The following is a 24,232-nucleotide window of genomic DNA, read 5'->3' on the forward strand; positions in this document are numbered from 1 at the left end:
AAATCTTTATTAAAATAAACTAGGATGAATCTGGTCGAAACAGGAAGATTGTTCATTGAATCTCAGTGGATATGTTTTCCATCTCAATTAACATAGCCTGGATTTTCAGGTCACCTATTCCTGGTCTCTATGTGTGTCTTGCAGAAGGTTGGGGGCAGGGGCTGGAAGTTTGTGTGTCTCATCAGTTGTGTTCTTCTAGTCTTAGCATCAGAATTCACTGAAGCATGTTGAGCAGGTAAAGAAGATGTTGCTTTCTCAGCTCATTGTAAAAGGACTCAAGCTTCGTTGTAAAAAATACCACGAAGAGGGAGCCAAAAAGTGCTTACCTTAATACAAACCACAAAATGATGTTTCGTGGGGGGATCAAAGACAGGTTGATTATTTTAAGTAACTTCTGAAAACGCCACTTGTCACGCAAGAATAAAAATGCAATTGGAAGGGTATCCTCAAGTGCAAACAAAACAGAGTAAAAAATTGTAAACAAAAACAAAAACACGGGAACAAACATCAACCACAAAATACACATTCGATTGTGAGTTTCAAATGGTATTTGGATGGGGAAAGAACCTTGGATGGATGTAGCCCAATGTCACTTTGTGGACACAGCTGGTGGCAGCATCTGAGCTGAAAGTGCAGGCTCCTCTGAACGTAAGTGGCACTTCTCATTGTCTCATGACGTGGGTCCCTGCCCCGGCCCTGGATTCGATGTTTACTTAGGGTTCTCGAAATGTGGTGAAGGAAAACTTCCTGATATAATCTTCAGACAGCCTGGATTTTATTCCTTCTTCTTTGTCTGTATTCTGTTGTAGTTTTGCCTCATGTGTATCAGTTTATAGTTGTGTTTATTGTGTCGTTGCATTTGATAAGATTTTTCAAACTAAAGGTCTCGGAGCTTAGCTAGGATTTGTGTGGCATTTCACTGGGAGTTCGCCTATTGGCATTTAAAACAATACTGAATTTGGTTTCATTTTTTTAAAAGATTTTATTTATCTATTTGACAAAGAGAACACAATCTGGGGCAGAGGGAGAAGCAGACTCCCCACTGAGTAGGGACCCTCATGTGAGCCTCAATTCCAGGACCCTGGGATCATGACCTGAGCTGAAGGCAGATGCTTCACCAACTGAGCCCCCCCCCCAGGCACCCCTTGTTTTCATATTTTAAGAGTGAATGAGTTCATCATATGTGAAACCTATTCCTTTCTATTCATTGGCTCTAAGAGATGAAAAGAAGAACTATTGCTTTTTGATTACTGACTGTGTGCTAGGCATTGTGCTAAGTGCTTCACTCCTATTCATTTCATTTTCACAACTGTCTTAGGTGATTGTGACTGTTAGTCTCGCCATCTTCCAGATGCAGAAACTGAGGCACCGAGTCAGGAGGTAGTTTGTACGGGTCCCGCTGCTAGGAGGTGGGGGGTGCTCAGGATTCGGCTGTAGACAGTCGCCGCCCAGTCTCAGTGCAGACCACCGCAGCAGTCTCACGCTTGCCCTGTACCTGGGTGGATGCATGTGTGGGTCTCTTGGGTAGACCATAGGTGTTAGCTCCTCAAAGAAAAAATGGCTCCTGCGATCTGCAGACATCAGGACCTCGAAGTTGCATTAGACAGTGTGCTCATATGTCCATCCTCAGTTAAACATCCTATGTGTGCAGGAAGGAGGTTCCAGAGTAGGAGTCCGGGCCCTGTTGGAGTGGCCTCCAAATATGTTAAAACCCCAGCAATTTCTTGCCTTCCCTGCCCCTCTCACCCTGGTGCAGGCCACCGTGCTCTTCTTTCAGGAGGGATGCGGTAGGCCCTGAAAAGCTCTCTTTGCTCCACCGGTGCCTCCCCAGTCTGTTCTCTGTGGGTAGCTCGCAATCACATCACTTCTCCACTCAGAGCCTTCCAGAGGCTGCCTGTATCACCCCCTCACACCCCCTCACTTATTTACCCCTACCTCGGAATCCTGGCCTCCCACTGTCCCCTAGGCACACCGTCACAGGGCACAGCCCTTCTCAGGACCTTTGCACTTGGTGGTCTCTCTGCCCAGAACACTCCTCCCCCAGATACTTATCTGACCCCCTGATGGAACCCCCAAGTGTCCCCACCCAGTGGCTCCCCCCCTTCCTCCCGGCATTATTTTTCTCTTCAGTGCTTGTAAAGACCTGATATGCCATACGTCTTCCTAATTTCTTAGTTCATTTTCTGTCTCAGAACACCAGAGTGAACATTTTATTATTTTTACTCTGTTTTGGTTCCTGTTGAATCCCTGGAAGCAAGAAGCCTGTGGGCGTTCAATAAGTATTTGTTGACTAAATGAATGCATTATGGAGTTGTTTCAGAGAATTAAATGAACTAACATATGGAAATAATTTCAAAAATTGCTTAGCATGAAATTAGTGTTTAATAAATGTCAGGTATTAATAAAATAACAGTATTACAGTTATTGAATGAATGATGAATTAAGAATTGGAGGCTATTACTCTATCATGCGGTGGGAAGAGGATAATCAAGCTATAAATGCTTTCAATATCCTAACCTGCACTTCAATAGATGCTGGAGGAAGTGGTCCAGGACATCGTTTGTGTCTTTTTTCCTGTTGCCTCGAAGCAGAGCCAGAAGCCACCCCTCCCTGAGCAGGGAATGGTCCCTCGTCCTTGCTGCACTTTGGAATCCCCCAGAGTTCCTTTCAAAATCCATCCTGCCAAACACCCCCGGATATTCTGATGTGATGGTCTGGAGCGAAACCTGGGCATTAGGACTTTTTAATCCTTTCCGGGTGGTTCTAATGTGCAGCCAAGTTTGGGAACAAGTGCTGGAAGCTTTTCCCAGACCGGCGGTGGCACAGGGCAAAGCCTTCCCCAGTCCCTTTCTACACTTGGAATTGAGAGTTCAGCCAACCAGGGTTCGGTTCTCTGTTCTGCAACAAGGGTGACCATGAGCTGGTGGTTTCACGTCTCCAACCTTCTTCATTTAGAATATGTCTTCTGTGGATTATGGTGCCAATTAATAGCTGAAGGCCAGACCCTAAAAACGTGGGCATCCCCTTCTCTTTTTTCCCGTTATTCCATCTGGGGATGAACAGCAAGTAGCTCAAGAACAGCCTGCTCTGAGATGCTCTCTTGTAAGGAAGACAGGACAACAGAACAGTGTCCCCCATGCCCTAGTGGCTCCTTCCTCCCCCAGGTACACACAGCCATGCCTGTGACAGGCCTGGGAAGGATCCATGTCAGGGGTCACGTTCCCACCAGCGAGGCCTCCCTGGGGAGCAGTTTCTGGTCCCAGCATCCTGACCTGTTCCATATGACTCAGGCCCTCCCTGCCAGGAGCCCAGTGGAGGCTCTGGTCCTGGACACTGGGGCTCACTCCGCATCCGTTTTGCTGGTTTAATCAGGGCCTTGAGTTCTGTCCTGGAGACTGCTGGCCTTCTTCATGTGACCTCGTGCCCCCAGGTGGCCTGCCCACCTCCCTTCATCCGGAGCACATGGCCCACCACGGTAGCCATGCCTCCCCTCTGGCTCCCGCCAAACACCTGCAGCAGCACAGAAGATCTCCGTTCCCCTTTGACCCTATAACACCGCCCCTCAGAGCCTGGTCGTGCCTGGAATGGTGGTGGGACGCTGGGGCTAGTACACTACCGGGGCGAGCTTCTCAGGTGCGTGACCCAGGACATCCCCTGGGGCCCTGGGCAAGGGTGCACGTTCTGCTGCCTTGAAGTCCTTAATTATGTTTGGATGAGGGGGTCCCGTGTTTTGGTTTTGCACTGTCATTGCAAATTATGTAGCTGGTCAAGCGCGTGACACTTGGGAGACCTGGTGTGAGTTGCACCTGGCTTACCTCTGAGAAGCGTGTGACCTTGACCCAGTTATTCTTCCTGCTTTTGGCGTTGGCAACGAGGGGGCCGTGGGGTCAAACTGCCGGTGCCGTGGGGTGTTCTGAAGATGGGATCGGGTAACAGATGAGTGTCAGCGTGCAGCGCATACCACGTTAGCTCTCAACGCTTCTCTCCCTCTGAGCATTCCAGACTGCGAGCTGCTAAATGAAGACACCTCCTTTCTGATTAAAGGGGATTTTAAACTTTTATTTTCTTAGTCAGTGGTATATGCCTATAGCACAGAGTCCTGGAGGGTTTCCGTTCATTTTTCTCAAATCTTATTAATTACACAAAAGGACCACAAGAATTCGTCCTTCCCAGTCGTCGTCTTTTTTTTTTTCCATTTGAACAATGTATTGTCTACGTGGCATATAGAATAGCATCTTTCAAGGTATTTAGAAATGATCTTCTTTTACTTATTGAACATTAGAGAACCAAAAACTTGAATGAAGTCCGTGTTGTTGAAATAACAACGCCTTACATTTCTTAAAAGAGGTTTCTAGCATTCAGACTAATAACTCTTCCCTCAAAAAAGGCGAAGACTGCATGAAAAGTCACACGAGTGGGTTTTTGACACGATACTCTGGCACACGAGGCATGGGCCCTGCAGGACAATAAGCTGCTACTTTGACATCAGCTTCCGTCCGGGGGTAATGCAGATAATAACACCAGCCTGGCTCCTTCCTTCCCAGCTTGTTTTGTGCATCCAATGAGATCTTTGTGGGTGCATTTTGAAAGTGTGTGAACGCCACACTGATTTTGAGTTTAGATGACTGATAAAACTTCTGAGGTTAGGTGGTGAACAAAGAGATTCATTTAAATCATTTGAAAATGTCTCCAGAAAATAAATGCCAAGAGTTCATTTCTCATCTTTTTTGGAAAGGGGGAATGCGGCTGACGCTAGGATAACCTATCACCACCAGTAGGATTCCCATCACTTCACTTCCACTGGAGCCAGAAGCCATAGACCCTACTTACTGAGTATCCCGAATCCTCTGAGGCTCTTTCTCAGCACACCAGTTATAAATCGATAGTGTTCCACAAAGAATTCTCTCTCTCTCTCTCTCTCTCTCTGTTGATTCACTCAATTATTTATTGCGAATCCACTCTGGGACAGATACTGTTGTAGGCAGCCGGGATAAATGAGTGAAGGAAACCAGTTCTTTGCCCTCATGGAGCTTACATTCTAGTGTGGAGAGCCAAACGATCAAAAGAAGTCTTATTTTATCGCACATTAGCAAGCGATTAGGGCTAAGAGCAAAAAAGTAGAAGAGGGTACGGGGTTCGTGGGTGCGGGGGAGCAGGCTTGCCGAGTGCGGCTTTGTGGCCAGAGGGCCACGCCTGAGCAGTGGCTGGAGAGCGCTGAGCACGTGCCACAGTGCTCAGGATCAGCATGCGGATCAGCATGTCAGCTGGGGGGGAACAGCCAGTGCAAAAGCCTGAAGCAGAAGCGGCTCTAGCGATTTCAAGGAATTAAGGAGGGCAGGCGAGAAGCATGACCGCGTGCCTTCCCACGTCTTCCCCACACTCTCCCAGACAGGGAGCAGAAAGTTTAGAAACGGGAGAGGGGATGGGATTGCCAAGCCACTGCCAAGCGCTTACACTAATGCCTCTTTTCCTTTGTGTGTCCTTTTCCCACAGTCACATGACGCAAGGCATCCCGTTTGACGACCCTCGCTTAGAGAGCTGCCAAATCCTCCCTCCGGCCCCTCGGAGGGTGGAGATGAGGAGGGACCCCGTGCTGGGCTTTGGCTTCGTGGCCGGGAGTGAAAAGCCAGTGGTCGTCCGCTCCGTGACACCAGGTAAGCACCCGGGCCACTCCCGGGCCCCTGGGGTCACCCGCCACCTACTGCTCCCTGTCCGGCCGTGGAGCCTCGCGGAGTCCTTCCAACATCTGGGTGTGAACCGGGTTTCGGTTGCCAAACGCATCGTATCTTTTGACTTAGGAAAACACTGATCTATCATTTGTAACCATGGAAATGACCCACTTCTTAAAGTAGGAATGCACATCAAAAGAGGCAGGCGCTGCACTGGATTTCACTAAGTTCCCGATAAACCCCTTAGTGGGGGGAAAAGAAAGGCAGAAAGTGACATTTAAGTCACAGAAGGATTTTAGTCATGGGAGCGGTTGGATCGTTTTTTGAAGATGCGCCCTTCTCTCCTGAGTCGAGGCCTAGTATAGTTCTCCACCCCGTGGCTGCGGAGCCGGCCCGGGTCACTGACTTTGGCCCATGGTGTATTAGCAGAGATGACACTCGGGGGGCTTGAGAGGTGCTTGCACGCTTGACCTGCTCGATCAGGTTTCTGTCATGGGCGTGACGGGATGGGAGCGTTTCCCTCAAGTGGCTGTCACCTGTTCAGCCCGAGCCCCCAAATGAACACGTGGCACTACGGGCCTGCCGTGTGGAGGTAGACGTGGCCTGGCCTGCACCAGCCGGTCTGTGGTCATCCCAAAGGCCCATCTGCCTGAGAAGCAGTGACGACTGTCGGCCAGCCGACGGCGTTTGAGGGCAGTTTGTTACGCGGCAGTGGCCCACTTGTACACGCCGTGGCCGGTCTCTCATTCTGCAGCGTGATCAGATCATTAATGTCCTTCACCTCCGTCTTTTTTTATTAGACTATACACACGTTCGACTCTCAACACAGTTGAACATAGTGCCCTGGGGATGCCATTGCCCGAAGTGGGCTGCCCTCTGTCTTTCCAGAAACAAGGCTCTTTTAATGATTTCCTTCTTCAAGATACGCATCTATGTGCTCATTTTAATGGACTTGTGTTGGATTTATTTTCACATTAAAAGGAAATTCCCTTGCATGCCGTTCCTCCTCCGGGCTGGGCAAACCGGTAACAGAGTCGCAGTGGTACAGTCCTGTGGTGCCGCGCAGAGTGCCTGGGTGTGATGCATTCGGAGCTCGTCTCTGCCCCCTATTAGAATGTTTTTAGCTTCCGCGTTAATTCCTTTGCATTTCAGTTTGATGGACACTTCTCTACATCACCTGAATAATGGGGATCATACTCGTATCTGTCTTTAAGGGCTCGGGAGAGAACAAAATACATTATAAGAGTGCAGGTGCCTTTTCTCTGCCCTCCCGTCTTGCCGCTTGCTGTGTCGGCCATACAGTCCCCTGCTCCCCTCCTCACCATGCCTCGAAAAATTGAAGGAATCAGAGACCGTCTGCTCTTGGCCAGGCGAAGGGACTCCAAACCTGTCAAGATCAAGAAAAATAAGGATAATGTGAAGTTCAGAGTCTGAGTGCAGGGGCACCTGGGTGGCTGAGTGGTTGACCTTCTGCCTTTGGCTCAGGGCATGATCCCGGGATCCTGGGATCGAGTCCTGCATCGAGCTCCCCATAGGGAGCCTGCTTCTCCCTCTACCTGTGTCTGTGTCTCTCATGAATAAATAAAATCTTTAAATAGATAAATAAATAAAAATAAAGTCTGGGTGCAGCAGAAACCTTTATACCTTGATCATTCCAGGCAAAGAGAAGGCAGAGAAGTGACACAGTTCCTGCCCCCAGGTTTGGCAGTGAAGGAGCTGAAATGAAGGTGGTACACTGACTTGAACCGAATTAAGATTTTTTAAAATTGAAAAAATAGTTTTAAAAGAGCACCAGGTACATGCTTCCCATTCCAAAACATATTTATTGTTATTATTACTGAACTCTAAAATATTTGGGCTTCTGAGTCTGCCAGTTAAGGAAATTGAAAGGCATCTAGTGAGTAGTATAGATCTCAAAAGTTAATAGTATTTTTCATTATTTGATATCATTCTGGCCCAGGGTGAGCGCTGCAAACACGGTCAACCACTTCACAGACTTGTTCAGGCAGAAGAGGCTTCCTTTTCTATCCCACCACTGACTCACCACACCACTTGGTCCTGTTTGCCCAGCTTTTTATTTTACTAGCCCCAGGTCCCACCTCAGTTCTCTGTGTGGGATTGTTGAGCTCTACGCAATTTAGAATTTCATTCTGAAAATGAAAGAGATTTGTCGCCTGCTATGATAACAAAATATTACATATGCGTTGTAAAAATCCTACAGCGTAGATCATATAGAGGAGAAAGTTAAAAAACCAAAAGTCACCCTGAGCTGCTAGTCCTCGGAGTGCACCATTAGTAACATGTACATAGAGGAGACAGTTCTGTGCGTCCATATGCATATGTTACGTATCATATGTATGAGATATATGATGTATAATAGGTGGGTGTGTACACATTTTTTCCCCAAGTGGGTTAACATTTGACATGCTGCTTTCTGATAGTGGGACACTATAACCTCTCTGGTTCTGAGATTCTCTAAAGACTAGGTCCTCCCTAGAGCCGACTGGAGATTCGAGTACTGTTTTGTATTTTCTTGTATTGCTTCACTCTTCCTTCAACCTCTTTCCTTCTTCACCCTCCACTCTCCTTGGTCCTCCACTAACACCTAATATTCGACAATTTTGAGAATAGTGGACAAAAGTGAAAACAAGTCAAACAGTACTGTTACCAGTCATTCTTAGGTGTGAAAATACTGGTCGAATAAATTGTGTCTTTCATAAAAATGACTGCTGAGGTCTCAAATGATTTCTGTGGCATCACCAGATTTTTTGTACTCGACAGCCCAGCCTTCAGAGCACAAGGCACAAGACAATTCCCTGACGTGTGCCTCTGCTTCATATTCTGGATGGAACCGTCCTGCTTCCCTCTGAAATTCTTGGTTTTAGTTGCTCGATTAAACAAGAATATTTCCATTTGGCCAAAGAAGCATAGGTCAGATGTAAATGTACGTCCTATTAATCTGCAAGTGGTTTTCCCAGGAAAGTAGTTAAAATCCATTAGCCAATTAGTGTGAAAATTTTTCTGTATTTGATCAGCATCTGATTTCTAACCATTTGTTGGACTGAATTTGAGTGAATGTTTGCAGATAATCCAATGGTTATATAAACTCTCTCAAGTGATTTTCAAATTTTCTTATGTGTGCAAACACTGAATCTCAGTTTCCACATCTTGAAGTGAATATTTTTTTTATCACTGATATGAGGAAATATTAAGGTTTTCCCCACTTTTTTACTACCCAGAAAGATTTGTTTATCCTCCAGCTTGAGTGACACATAATGCCAAGTGTCTGGGTGGGTGGGAAGCATCTGAATTACTTCGAGATCCTATCTCTGGGTGTGAAATGTTCATTCCAATTACTAAATAAAGTAATAGCAATAATATTTGAAAGATAATGTTTCAGCTGCACTTACTACCCAGTGACGGACCTGGAAATGAAATTATAGTACTTCATCAATATTTGGGAGATAATTACATTAGACCAGTAGATAGTTGATATTTATAGGTTTTATTTAATCTGGATGTATGCTTCATGCACTTGTGGCTTTATGTATCGAGGGACCTGGCAATGATCAGTTTTTAAATTATAGGAGCAAGTTCAAAAGAGATGCTGGCCACCTGAACTTGAAAGAGTCCACAGACCTAAGCTGGGACCCTGTTCTACCCTTTAGTCCAGTTCTTCAACCTGTGTGAGCCTGAGGCATCTCATTATATGGAAGGGATCAAAGTGTCAGCGGGATTCTAGGCAAAGCATTTAGCCCCTTGCCTGGTACATAATAGATGCTCAACAAATAAATATCAGTTCCCTACGCCCTTGCCAACACAAGCGACAAAGACCATGGTGGGTCAAGACCAAAACAAAAGCCATCTGGCATCTCGTGTGAGCATGGACACACACACACACACACACACACACACACACACACACACACAGAGGCATGGTCCCAGCCACAAAAATAATAAAACATCCTCATCCCCCAGCTGATAAGAGTATTTGCTGCTTCCTTAACCATCCCCGCCTTAGCTCTGCTTCCTTCCCCCCACCTTTTAGGCATGGATGATTGAAGACGCTCCCACTTCTTGAACCCTCCCCAGAAGCACATAATACAGGGGCCTCTCGGTTCCCCACCGTATGTGGCCTCCCTAGTTGTGTAAACGAGGCTTTGTTCAAATCCAGGTGTGCCCAGGTTATGGCAGTTTTGGCTGCACGTAGTCGGCCATCCATCAGGGGCAATACGTTCTAGGGGCTTCCAAACTCAAAGTATCATCAGTTGACCAACAGCCTCCAGAGCCCTTGGGAGCTGGCAAGAAGCACACTGCCTCACCAATTGCTCCTCCAAATCTCCTGAATGAGTCTGCAGGGCAACAAAGTCCCCAGGGTCATGTGTGCCCGTTAAAGTGTGACAGGCTCTGCTAGGCTGCTGTGTCTCAAGCCTGCCTGGGAAGTTCTAGAGAAATAATGATGTCTGATTCCCACCTCCAGAGAATCTGATTTAATAGGCCGGAGTATACCCTGGGTCTCTGGAGCTTGTCCAGAGCTCTCTAGTTTTCTTTCTTTCTTTTCTTTCTTTCTTTTCTTTCTTTCCTTCCCTTCTTTCCCTTCCTTCCCTTCCTTTCTTTTCCTCTCTCTTCCCAATGTGGGGCTTGAACTCATGACCCTGAGATCAAGATTCACGTGCTCTGCCGACCAAACCGGCCAGGCACCCCCTCCCCAGTTCTTCCTAATGTCCAACCAGGGTTGGGAAGGATGATTGTGTAGAACGTGGATGGGTGGTTGGGTTTTGTTTTGGTAGACAGTGCCCGGCGCTTACAATGAATGGTGACGGGGCGAGAAGGACTCGGAGGGATTGGCGATGGTCTTCTCACCTGCGCTTCGCTCTCATTTGTCTCCAGGTGGCCCCTCCGAAGGCAAGCTGATCCCGGGAGATCAGATTGTAATGATTAACGATGAGCCAGTCAGCGCTGCGCCGAGGGAGCGGGTCATCGACCTGGTCAGGTGCGTGACTTCCCTGGGCCCTGTCCTGCTGCAAAGGCAGACCTCGGGCCCTGGAGGAAGGGCTTCCCGTGAGCCAGTGTGGGGCAGCATCACAAGTCCCTGCCGTTCACCTTGACGGGGCTGACACTGACCTCTAAATAGAAACAGGCCCCCTAAAGACAGAACACCTAACTGCCCGTTCTGTGTTAACAGCCAGGGTGCCTGTGCCTCAGCTGGAACGCTCCTTGACTCCTACTTCCATTGCTGTATCCAAAGGTTGCATTTTCTTCCCCTTCCAAAATTACTGACACGTTGATATTGCCTCATCAAGGGGATCAAAATGCAATACCCGAATTCCGTATAAGTGATGAGTAATTTTATATAATCTCATGGATACACAAACATACAGTTCACTGATTTTTCATACTTGACTGAGTGATTCATTACTGAATTGTGAATCATCAACCGAAGCAAAAGGATAATTAGGTCAAGGATATGACTGTTTAAAAATGTGCTTGGTTTGTTGGTTTAGCTTGATCATAGATGTAAATAATTTGTCATGTGATACTCTTAGTGGAGCAGCAGAAAATATTTTATGTGATGTTAAAATATTGGTCAAAAGATTCTTGAAGCCCCCTGGAGTTATTCTCCCACAGTGTACTTAGGGCAAAAACGGGTCATTACAAGTTAGAAATGAGGCTATGCCTATTGTATGAGTGGATCCACTTGGGCTCCCGGGGTGTTGAGGAATGATGAGTGGGTGACACCTGTCTTTTATATACTGATTTTTTTTCAAGCAAGATTGCAGCAGAAGCTAAAGCTATTACATCTAAAAAAAAAAAACACATCTAAAACTACATCTTAAAAAAAAAACCCAAAAAACAAAACTACGTCTACACTTTGAAAAGGCATTAAGTGGAGTGTTTCAGGGGCTTTCAAGAGAAAGTTTCTTTCCCAAGGTTTGTTCGGCTTCTGCTTCTCAGAGAAACCCTGGAGGGTCCCGCTTCCTTGGGAGGACTGGGAAAGGGGTAAGAAGACAGAGAAATAGAAATAGAGGAGGCTTACTTTAAGGGTGAGCAACCGTTCCCGTTGAAGCCCAGCAAGGCCCACATCCCGGGATGCCTCTCAGTTCCAGAAGGGTTGGTCACCCTACCTTACAGTGTAGACCCACTATCATGGAGGCTTTGCAGCTGGCTGGCCAAGTCTTCGTGGGGCATCCACATCTCCCAAGGGTTCCTCCCCCATCCATGTGAGCAGTCACTGACCATGCTCGGTCAGACTTACCCTGCATCGGGAATGAGACCTGGGGACACCTTCAATTTTCCTGGGGGCCAGGAATGCAAGAATCAGGAGTGACTCTGTATTTTCAAGCCCTGGGGAGGGAGTGGCAAGGTTACCATCTGGAGCCGCTTTTCTCTCGAGATGCTTGTGGACAGACCTCATCCAGGCAGGCTCTGAGCCTTCGGTAGGCCTGCATCCTGGAGTGCCTTGTTTGGGCCTGATGGCAGGCCATGGGGTTCTCTTGTTCTCCCCTGGGCGCACCCCTCTATAATCAGTTCTGTTCATCTGGGTGCCCGGAGGATGGTAGAATGAAGGTATCTGTTCGGGGGTGCTGGGACTGACTTGGTCGCTGTAGGACACAGCCAGCACAAAAACCGTCCAAAAGCGGGATCATTTCCCAGCAATCCTACCAGGGCATCGAGAGAGATGTTTCTCCTAACCACTTTTTTCCTTCTGCTTTAATGCATTTTGAAGCAAGTGACTTCACCATAAACAAAGTCTCTATAGAACTTTCTATGTAGCAGGGCTCAGCCAGGATGTGTTGACTAAATGAACGACAGCTCACAGTCCACATCCAGCCTGCCACCTGTTCCTGCACAGCCCATGAGCTAAGAATGGGTTTTACCATTTTTAAACGGTTGGGAAAAAAATAAAAGAAGAATATTTTGTGACACATGCAATCCATGTGAAATTCAAGTTCCAGAGTCCATAAATAATGTGAAAACAGTCACACACCGTCATTTATGTGTTGTCTCAGTGTTTTCTCCCTACAGTAGCAGAGCTTGAGTGCTTGTGACCGACGCCTCTCGAGCCCTTTACAGGGAAAGCTGGTCAGCCCTTGTTTCAGAAGATCCTAAAGTCATTAATAGCATTTTCTTGGCGATCCCTGCGCCATGCCCACATACTTGATAAAGAGGTTGTGCTGTTCAGAATGGAAAGCTCGGGTGCTCTTTAACCATCACGAAGTTCTTCGGGTCCTTAAAACTCCCGTTGGCTTGTCAAGACCAGCCCCTCGGTCAGAGGCCCGCAGGGCCATAGAGAGCCGAGGCCTTCTTGCCAAACTGCCCACGTTAGAGCCGCCTCCCCCCTTAAGTCAGCTGTGGCTGCTTCTCTGCCTGGCCTTGGCTGCCGACTCGTCGTGTGTCATCGGTCCCATGTGCCATGGCTCTCCCATGGAGCTCATCCATGAATTCTCTGGTGGCAGGAAAGGAGGGCATCCCGCGGAGCCACCGCACTGCACAGTACCGTGCCCGGGCGCCTGGCGCCAGCAAGACCAGCCACTCTTTGGGTTGTCTGCTGGGCCCCACCCCAAAGGAGAGGAAGGAACTTCTCCCTGGATCTCGGCCTTTCTGACAATGCCGAAGGTCCCGCTCTCCACTCCTTATGTGGCCTGGAGGAGGGAAAGGAGAGGGGGAGGAGGAGGAGGTGCTGGCTGGCAGTAGCAGATCACACCGTGCCGCTTTCTAGAAAGTTCTAGGGGGAGTTGCACTTGCTGCCACGGCCAGGGCACTCAGCGCGGACCCCCCAAGACAGACGAGACCCCCCATCAGACCCTTGGGGGCATGTGCCAGGATCCAAGGGATTGTCTAGCCAAAGAAACTCGGGCCCTGGACGCCTCTGAGACGGCGAGCAGCAGTCCTGAAGGTGCTCCCTTCCACCTCAGCACAATCCATTTATCTGTGTAAAAAGTAACAACGTGGGGCCCCTGGGTGGCTCAGTGGGTGGCCCAGGGCGTGACCCCGGGGTCCTGGGATCGAATCCCGCATCGGGCTCCCTGCATGGAGCCTGCTTCTCCCTCGGCCTGTGTCTCTGCCTCTCTCTCTGTGTCTCATGAATAAATGAATAACATCTTTTTTAAAAAAGGTAACAAGGTGCTTTCTTTTAAGCAAAGCAAGCCTCGTGCAATTCGCAGAGATGAAATGCAGTCGGTCGTGGAGATACCTTCCAACTCATTAAACCAGAATTTGGAAATAATGCATTTCTCACTAATGAGGAAGTTCAAGTATTAGAAAATCTTCCCTCGCCTTCCCATCAGCTTAGTCATCTGTCTGCCATATGTGGACCAACCTAAAAATGTAGCTCGTGTAACCAGCTCTGGGCTTCTCAGCCGATATGTGTTTTAATGCCTGTATCTTACTCGAGATAAATTCCCTTTCTGTTTAATAAAATATCCCATTTTCTTCACCACTAAGGAAATTCGGAAAAACACTCATCATTTTAATAACCCTGTAAAATTCGCTCTTTAAAAATTGGCATCCATTCATTCACGTAAGTGGTTTAGTCTTGTTTTGTTCTTTTTTTTTTTTTTTTTTTCTCCCATCACAGCTTTTGCTCACGGATCGTTTTTCTTTCCAGATACATTTGTGTTTCTTTGCGGGTTATTTTTCTTATCATTTGGTTGCTCTATGGTAGAAAATTATTTATTTTTCTAGAGAAAATGAAAGAGTTTCTTGGAGACCAATTTACTACTATAGTAACCACATTTGGGTTTTTTCATGTATCCTCAGAAACATCTATAATTGCTGCACTGAAATTAGATGAGTTCTGTTCATTTCACAGTTTTCTAAGTTCTTAACTCTCTCTCATACTTTATAGCGGCTGAGGAGCAAAATCTTTGCAGAATTCGTGCCCTTTGCAAATTACCCTATCTTTCTTCTTTAGAAGTATCTGCGGATAATTTCCCTTGGCTTTTCATAATTAGACAAATTAACTTGAAACAGTTTCCAAAATTTCATTTTTGAAAACTATGGAGTATAATTGCTCATAGACATTATGAATCATGCCCCGTCCCTCAAGGCTAGCCAACCCAATTGAATTCGTTTGACTTCAATAAACAATTATTGAACATTAAGTAAGTGGCAAACATCGTGTAGGGTACTGGCCATGCATAAATACCAGAGACCTGATTCCTGCACTTCGGGAGGAGACTTCTAACTAATTGCACTCTATTTATGCGTGTGGCAAGGCTGCAGCGGAGGGTAGTGTTTGGTGGGAATGTTTGATGAGGATGGATGGGAATGTGCAGGAATGTAGTGAAGTGGCAATGGGTAGCTACTGACCCTCAGTAGAATGGCAGGTTCGTGGCTGGAGAGAGGGTTGTCAAATACATCTTGCCTTTGTCCCTGGAAACCCAGACCCTCCTGATGGATGCTAACTTTTCCAACCTACAGATAGTGAAATATCCATTGCCATATGGCTGTCCCAAACCAGGACCTCAAAATTTGGTCCCACCCTCCTGCAGCAGTCACCCCTTTATGGCAGCAATAAAACTCCTGGCTTGTTGTGTTGGACTGAAGGCATTGGTCTCTTGCGATTCAGGATCCATCTGAGAATTGGATAAATAGCATGGACCTCTGCCTCCACCCAGAAGAATCCATATGCATACCAGTTTTGCATATAGCGTCAGAATGCTTCTTGAACCCCAGTGTTAGGGCCCTGGCAGCAGACTCTGAAAGTACTGACTGGCTCTCTTCCTTCCCTTTTGTTTCTATCGGAAGGCAACATTGCAAAGCCAGCTATGTGAGCAGCTCCATCTCACCCCTTTCCATCATGGCAGTGAAAGCTGAGGGCTGCCCAACCCATGATGAGAAGGCACAGGGGCCAAAGCTGCCTTCTCCCATCCCCTCCAATAAGGCAGCCGACTGTCCCTCCATCTGTCTTCTCTCACTACCTAGTTTGATTAGGCCTGCTGATCTAACTAATGAGCTGTGCTATAGCTACAGCCACATCTAGAGAAGATTGTCCGCATCTGTCGGACATGTCACCCCTTCTGTACTAATGTCCTGTGACTGGAGAGCTTTTCTGGGGAGCATTAGGGTTCTTCCAATAAGTAACTAGAGTAAGATACATTACTAATCATCACTTCAATTCACAATGGACAAACGCTAATTTTTAGTGACATTCCTTTTACCTAAGTAACTAATATGCACACACACATGCCGAGCAATGTGCAAATTTCCTTCTAAGGCCAGGAAGATTATTCTGCCAATTATAGCAAGAAAGCTCAAAAATAAGACTCCTGTCTTCCTGGAACACACGCATCTCAACAAAACAAGTGAGCCAACTCACTTGCACAGTCGAAGCCAGAACTTGGTGTACAACTAACTGTTAAGGGTAACTTTTTTGACTCTCAGGAGGAAAAAAGCAAATATTATTGGTCGCATCCCTACTAATGATGATGAGGGTTAACACGTATCAAGTCCTTATTACATGCAAGACACTTTCCTTCCTTAGTGTTAACACCAGATCATACTTCTACAGCACTTACTGTGCCCTGTCCTGTGTACGTTTTGTATATTAAGTCATTCAGTCCTCACAGTGATTAATGGGTACGGTCGTTAACCTCTGATGTATAGATGTGGATCCTGAGGCACAGAAAGGTTAAGGAATGTGCCCAAGATCCCCTAGTTAGTAAGTGGTGGAGTGAAACCCAGTCTGGCTCCTTAGGGACCACTCATAACCTGCTCATCATGTGTATTTCTTTCAACAGCCCCGTGAGCAAGTATTTTTTATTGGACCCCCATTACAGAATGGGGAAGGGGGCTCAAAGGAGTAAAGCAGTTGCTTAGGGCAAATAGGGAGGCACGCAGTGGGGGTGGAACAAGCCAGTACCAACTACCAGGACCTGTCGGCTCAAAAGGAGACCAAGCCTAGTGATCTGACACATCAAGTCCTCACTTAGTAGGCCCATCAAATAGCAGAGCTGAATTTGGCCTCTAGATCATGGGTCTCAGCACCCACACCCCAGAGACAACCCCATTTTTTAATTCTATGCACAGAGCCTGTCTCCTATCCCAGGTTTGCCAAGCACTTGCTTTGAATTTAGCAGGAAGTGCTCAGGAGTACCTGCTTGCTGCAGTCGGTGAGAGATTGGCAAGCTTAATAGGAGCAAGAGAAACACTTTAGAAGGGACCCATCTAAAAATGAGATCTAACCCCTCTGTCTTTGAATCAGCCTGTCCTCATCAGAATTATAATGGAAAGTCAAATCAGATCATGTTCCGGGGGCACTGTGTCTGCACAAGAATATATTAGGAGGGTCACCTTCCTGTCTAATTTCAGCTGGGCTGAGATGCATCTCGATGCTGCTTCGTAAAATAACAAAGCAAAGAGCATCCACCGAGCATCAGGTGTATAAAATATGCATGATGATGTATGATATAATAAGGCCTTATTACAGTAAGACCGGCAAGCAATTTCGGTGAAAACAGAAAAGAACAGCCCCTTGGTACGCTGACACTACACATTGTAGAGTCACCTAATACACATTTGCAGTGTACACGTTTTCTGACATTTGCAAATTACAGAGCCTGGGGAGAGAGAGGGCAGCGATTCTAGAAAATCGAATGTGTGGAAACCCTTCTAATAAAGACAAAGTAGAAAAAGTGACTTGGGTCCATAGTTCATGAAAGTTATAATGAAAATTAATTTAAAAAATGGTTTCATTTAGATTATTTCAATGTCCCTTATATCTTGTTGATGAGCATCTGCTACTCTCTCACTAGATCTCTCCATCACCATACGTGCTTTTATGCAATTCTTGTATGGCGATGGATGGCGAAGATTGAAGAACAGGAAAAAATCTTTCAGCTAGGGGGTATTTTCAATGATCTCATATGGTTGGCACTACTGAACGTCTTAACATCTTACCCATACTAAGAACAAATGGTAGAAGATGATTATTAGCCCTATGCTATTTCTGTTGATCCTTTAGAAATACAAATTGATAAATTATTCCACACACTTTCTGTAAGTAGCTAGAGAGACAAGAACAAACAAACAAAAGACACATCCTGGTGAGCCTGCAGTCAGAACATGCCCGGGACCAAATGGAAGCCCCATTTCCTAGAGATTTTATTAGAAGGTCTCAGGAGCCCAGCACCCGAGCCTTATCTTTACAGGCAACACAGTGGGTGGGTAAGAATCTCGGGCCACGTGCTCAGATACGGAAGAAGTGTATCTTTTCTTCTCTTTTTTCTTCTTTTTTAATGTAAGGTCTCTGTCCAACATGGGGCTTGAATTCACAACCCCAAGATCAGGAGTCACATGCTGTACTGACTGAGCCAGCCTGGCACCCCAGAAGTGTACCGTTATTTATCTATTACGTATAATAATCCCAATTATTCCCAATGCCCATCCTAGTATGCGGTCAGTTCGTCCCATTTTCCATGATGCTGCCTCTCCAATGGGCCAGTTGCTTGAACAGGAGGAGGCACCAGGAGAGGCGAAGTGGATCCACTCTACCTGCGTCAGCCATGAGAATTTGCTGAGATACCTTTGTGCCCATCTGGTCTGCCTTTGGTCATTCACCTTGGCAGGGAGGTACTGTGGCACCCCTTGTTCACCACCGTCAGCACTTCCTTAGCCACTTGTGTGTCATCTTGGGTGCACTTGCCCCTCCTGTGCCGTATTAGGACATGGACTACTCTCTAGGACCAATTTCCTCCACGGTCTTGTCACCCTCCCAGGGTTCTGAGTACAAAAGAAGGCACCAGTCATTGTAGTCTTTCATTCCACCAGACTATTTGGGGATTCCCAATGGAATCTTCCTGGAGGATAAGCTTCTGGAAAGAGAGGGAGGATGCCTGTTGTTTCACAGGCACCCCGATTCGGTGCTCTTCTGAGTACCCTCAGATTCACTCTGTCTCCCCATCCTCTCACCAGTCCCTGTGCTGGAGAGGAGTACGCTTTACTCTGCTTTGTTGAATGTCCTTCCTACTCTTATTTTTTACCCTCAGTTCCTAGACCCTCTATAGTTTTCCACTTGTGTCGTGAGCCTGTCCTGGGCAGATGATTGGTGTGTGGTCTGGCTGACCAAACGGGCAGAGGAATAGAGGGGATCAAGCAAAGAAATGAGCGGGGACGTCATGGAGGGGAGAGGGGAACACTGGCTAACCTTTCAAAGTGCTCTCCTGCTTCCTGATGAAAAGACACGTGGCATAGAAATCAGAAAAAAATGTGAATTCAAGTGCTCCGTCCGAAATAGATTAGCAGTGGCTGCCGTTGGGCAAGGACTTCATTTACTTAATCCTGTATCTTGAGCCCTAAAACCGGAGACCTAGCTCATACAAATGGAAGAGTTGGATAGACCGGAATGAGATAACGTATGTGACAGCACCTCGTGACTTGTCATCACTCGGGCCGCTGTGTCAGATGTTGTCATTAATGCTCTTGAAATTGCAGAGCAGGGGTATGGGGCACAATCCAGGTATTCGGTCAAAACGAAGGAGGAACCCGAGCCGAAATGCAGTCTTTTAGGATGAATGAAGATAACTTGAGGAATGATGAAAAAGCCCAGAAAGCGCCCCCAGGCTTTGTTGGCAAAGGTAGCCAAGTCTCACCCCCTGGGGCGCTAGAACCCAGCAGTGATGATGGGTGAACTTGACCCCGGGGTCCACACGGGTGTGCAGCAGGGTGATCAGGTGGTGGCTCGAACCAGAGGGACTTCAGTGTCATGTCATATGGGTGCAGTGGGTGTGAACAGACTTGGGAGCTATTGCCCTGCAGAGGTGAAGATTGGGTGAGGAAGGGCCTAAATCGGAGGTTGGCGAACGTTTCCTGCAAGGGCCCAGGTTATAAATATTTTAGGCTTTTGCGGCCCATATGGTCTCTGTCACAACAACCCAGTTCTGCCATTGTAGCACAGAAGCAGCCATAAATAATACGTAAACAAATGAGTGTGGCTGTGTTCCAATTAAACTTTGTTTACAGAAACAGAGAGGGACGGATTTACCCCCCAGGCTCTTGTCTGCTGGGCCACGACTTCAAGCAATGAAACGTAGACACCTGTTCTGAGATCAGAGGCCCGAGAGGCCGAGCAGTGAAGCGGGGCGGCGGGGTGGGGGGGTGCTGCCCATAATAGTAAAGATAAAGCAAATATGAGGAGCTCTGTGGCCACCTGAAAACCTTTCTGGAAAGTGGAGCGATGGGGGGAGAAAATAAGGAAACAAGCAAACAGAGAAACCTCACCGATTTGCGTATTGCCCTCCCTTATGCTCTCCCATCAGCCCTCACAGCTAATCACTCCCGTACCTTGATCCTCTGAATCATACGGAGATCTTTATTATAATCTGTTTTCTTTATTTTCGGGCTTGTGGGTGTTTGTCACGAGTCTGTGTTTCGCGGTGACAAGGCCCAGGTTAGGGTACCACTGGCTGCTGTAACGAACCCAAAACCTTATGATGCTTCCATCACGATGGGAATCAGTGCATCCCATAAAGTCCCTCCTGAGCGCTCCTGGCTGGTGCAGCTCAGCCTTGACCTTGTCATACTACACGGAGGGAACAGTCGGGAAGGGCACGGGCCTGGAACGACCCCAGGGAGGGTATACAGCGCCTCCACTCCCCTCCCTTTGGTAAGAAGTCAGCCAGCTGGGTCAATCTCCCTGCCCTGGAAGCTTCCTGCGGTGCGGGCCTGTGCCCCATCAGTGGAGGGAGCGGGTGTGCAGAGCCCAGAGCCACTTCCCTCCCGGGCCCTGCGTTGTTCGACGCTAGCCGTCGTGCCAGGTGCAGTGCTCAACACGAAATCGAACAGAAGTGACGGTTTCTAGGAATACCCCAGGTGGATTCCCTGTGGGCCTGCCTTAGAAATGAGCTCGAACGGTTCGCTAGGTTAGTCCTTCCATCAGAGGTCAGTAAGTTCATGACCTTTCCGGCAGTCCTGTGTTTGTCTCAGGTCTTTGCAGACGTGTTGATTCTTGACACCTGTGTTCCAAACACCTGCCCACTTCGCCAGCACGGCTCACTGCCCTGTCCCTGCCTGCCTCCCTTCTCCTGACTTCATGGGCCTCAACCTCTTCACATCACCTTACGCTCTGCTCGTAGGTTTGCAGCGGGGTATTTAGTAAGTGGTTTAAGTGATCATTCTGGAATTAAACCGCCCCTTGGCCTCAGCGCAGTGTCAGACCCCATAGCCAGCATAACCAGAGTTACACTGATGCCTACGCCTAAGATGATCTCTAGTGTACATTAGGCTTCTCTACGAAAATGCAGTGTGGGGTCTGAGAGGTTGTGTTTATGCCTAATATGCATTGCTCACGTGTGAACTTGCACATAAACGTCGTCCCTTTCTGATACACTCGGCACCGACGCTGTGGAATCTCCTTGTGCCCCCTTGTCGTGAAGATGCCAAATGTAGGAGGGTGCGTTCGACTTGCGTGTGGGAGAGAGAAGATTGGGGTTCATCCCCCAGGCACCTCCCAACCAGCTCTGTCAGTTTGGGTATGTAACTCCTTTCGAGTCCTCATCCCCCAGAAGTTTGTGATGAAGGACTATAGGCCTTTTGCATGGGACCATTCTTCATTATGTAGGTCTGTCCTTGAATGGAAGGACATATTTTTTTTTTAAGATTTTATTTACTTACTAACGAGAGACACAGGGCGAGAGGCAGAGACATTGCAGAGGGAGAAGCAGGCTCCCCGCAGCGAGCCTGATGTGGGCCTCGATCCCAGGACCCCGGGATCATGACCTGAACAGGAGGCAGATGCTCAACCGCTGAGCCACCCAGGTGGCCCCAGAAGGACATTTAACATCTGGCATCTCATCCACTAAAGCCTGGTGGTGCTCCCCGATAATTGGGGATGTTCTCCCCCCCATCAAGAGCCACTGGAGACGACGGTTATGAAATCTTACCATCTTAAGCAGTTGTAGACAACATTTCTCCTTTTTCTCAAGAGGATGTAATTTCAAATTCCCGCAGATGAATGGTCCCCCAGCGAGTGGGAATGTCCAAAGATGGCAAAATAACCATGAAATGGTTGAGAAGAGAGGAGGGGAAGTAATGAGGCAAGTCCTGTCCCTGTTCCCAGGCAACAGAGCAGGGAGCGGGGAGGCAGCGATTACCAAGAGCCACCCTCTGCCTGCTGGGAGTCCAGATGGTGTGGTAGCAGAGACCCCATGTTCATAAACTAAATGGTAAGACGGTGAATTTTCATTATAAATAGGATCTCTAAAAACCATATTGGCTTGTAAATCTCAGGCAGAAAAGGATTCTTTGAACAACTGAGATGCAAGGAGAGATTTTGTACTCCCTTGCCACTCTCTTGCTACCGTGTTTCTTCAAACAAAACCCTCCGAAAGAGGCCCTTGAACCAGAATTTTTCAAACAAGGAAAACTGAAGCCACCACCATTTATGAAGCCCGCCTCTGGGCCCCACACACCAAATCCTAGCACTGCTCTGTGATTAGGAATAATCAGACTCATCTATAGTTAAGTAAGCAGGGTTGGGGCACCCGGGTGGCTCAGCGGTTGAGCGTCCGCCTTCAGCTCAGGGTGTGATCCCAGGGTCCTGGGATCGAGTCCCACATCGGGCTCCCCGCAGGGAACCTGCTTCTCTCTCTGCCTGTGTCCCTGCCTCTCTCTCTGTGTCTCTCATGAGTAAAGAAATTAAATAAATAAATAAAATCTTTAAAGAAGTAAAGAAAACAGAGTTAAGCTCATGCCAAGTGGATTCTGGGCTCTACATTATGCTAGAGGCATCATACTTGATGAAGCCAGGAAGTCGGTCCAATGTCCATCTATGGTATGTACTGTCTGTTACTCAGTGCTGTCACCTGGTATCTGAGGGACCCTTAAACACACTGAGCCAGACCTGTCTCTGGTGGCTGTGCGGATTAGCACCAGAGCAGCCTTCCTGAATGGTGAGAGCCGAGTCACATCTCCGGGACCCTTGTGTGGCCAGGGCAAGAAGGAAACTCCCCGAGATACAACTGAGCATGTGTCTCCCACCAGGCCACTGGGCAGGAGTTCAGAGCAGAGATACATTAAGTAGAAATATTTTTTCTAAAAGGGTGGGTTTTTTCCACAGCTAGTGTTACGGAGTTAAAAAGTGGTATGCACTACCTCATCCTTTTCTTAGGTTGGACAAAATGCACACACGAGGAAAATGCACACGTTCTTGAAGGCCGTTTGTCCACCTTGAAACGCTTTTGGATTCCACGTGCAAACGTATGAGCTCGTGTCTATCAAATCAGCATTTGGGGCACCAGGGAGGCTCAGTCGGTTGAGCATCTGACTCTTGGTTTCAGCTCAGATCCTGATCTCAGGGTTGTAGGGTCAAGCCCCACATTGGCTTTGTGCTCAGTGGGGAGTCTGCTTGAGGTTCTTTCCTTCTCCCTCTCCCTCCGCCCCTCTCCCATGCTTGCTCGTGCTCTCTCTTTCTCCCTCTCAAATAAATTTAAGGAAAACTCTTTCAAACCAGCTTTTATTTCCACATTTTGGCTTATTAGTATCCGGTATATTATAAATCAATCTTTATTAAGCGTACCAAATTATATGCCACCACATAGTAGACATTAAAAAGCAGTTAATAAGCCATTTGATTACAACTTAAAAAATGAAATATAAACTCATTTACTCTGTAAGTTCTATACGTTTAGATGGAAAAGTACCAAAAAAGAGAATTGTGGATCTTGGCGTTTAGACAGAAGCATGTGTAATATATTATTATTCTAAACAAGATTTCACTTCTATTTCAACACCTTCCCTTTCTAGTATCCTGAGTATTTCCCATTTAAACAACCAAGGCAAGATTCATTTCGGATTCTAGATCAAATAATAAAGGACCCAGAAAACAAAAGATTTGTTCATTTCCCCCCATAGGAGAACTTTCACTATTAAACAACCTTCTTCTTTTTTTTTTTTTTTTGCCTCCTTGCTGCTATCTATATATTTATGCACAAAATAGTCTGCACGTCTGTGTCTAATAAATGGGATTGCTCTGTGGGCTGAGCATTCTTGGGCTTTTACAAGAAGCGTGTCAGAGCTGAATTTTCATCATGCGCTCTGAAACTCTGCCCCAGGGTGTTTTCATTTATATTTAATGTTAAATCGAGGATATTAGAGGTGGAACACACTGTTCTTCCTTGAACCCAATCAACAGTTATCAGCTCACTTTGAATTCTGGAAATAACAGGGAATGTTCTTTCTCATAGGGCACTTCAGGGTATCTGGGTGACTAGGAGCTTGGTGATTTCAAAACTGAATAGCCACACACAATAACAAAAGAAACCTCTCGGGATTCATAATAAAACACACCAAGTTTGGGGAAAGCTTCTAAAAGTGTGACCGTTTTTTTAAAAACTCACATTTCTCACCCTTTAATTTCCTGCATATATTACATCTCTTAAGCACAGTGAGGTGCCGGTTTCCATTCTTTTACCAAGAAATACAGTACGTGGGAGGCCCTTAAAACTGGCCTTCCTCTGTAATTTGTTTTCTTTTCTCCATGAAGTCCCTTTCCTTGGTCTCTCAAATATATAGTAGGTCTTAAAAGTAGAGAAGCATAGCTGTGATTAGTAAGAGCCTTTCAGGCA

General features: G+C 47.0%; 1 protein-coding gene and 1 pseudogene across 3 annotated transcripts in view; both read left to right on the top strand.

The window, feature by feature from the left end:
- The window catches only part of FRMPD4 (FERM and PDZ domain containing 4), a 562,086-nt gene that overhangs the window by 465,983 nt on the left and 71,871 nt on the right, over window positions 1-24,232 (top strand). For all 3 annotated transcript variants that reach the window (XM_041740249.1, XM_041740248.1, XM_041740251.1), the window contains exons 3-4: window positions 5,494-5,654; window positions 10,560-10,662. In XM_041740249.1, coding sequence (XP_041596183.1) covers window positions 5,494-5,654; window positions 10,560-10,662 — 264 coding nt within the window. The remainder of the gene's footprint in view (window positions 1-5,493; window positions 5,655-10,559; window positions 10,663-24,232) is intronic.
- Window positions 6,993-7,394, top strand: LOC121482348 (annotated as a pseudogene).

This window comes from Vulpes lagopus, chromosome X, assembly GCF_018345385.1.
Source record: "Vulpes lagopus strain Blue_001 chromosome X, ASM1834538v1, whole genome shotgun sequence".
Taxonomy (NCBI): Eukaryota; Metazoa; Chordata; class Mammalia; order Carnivora; family Canidae; genus Vulpes; species Vulpes lagopus.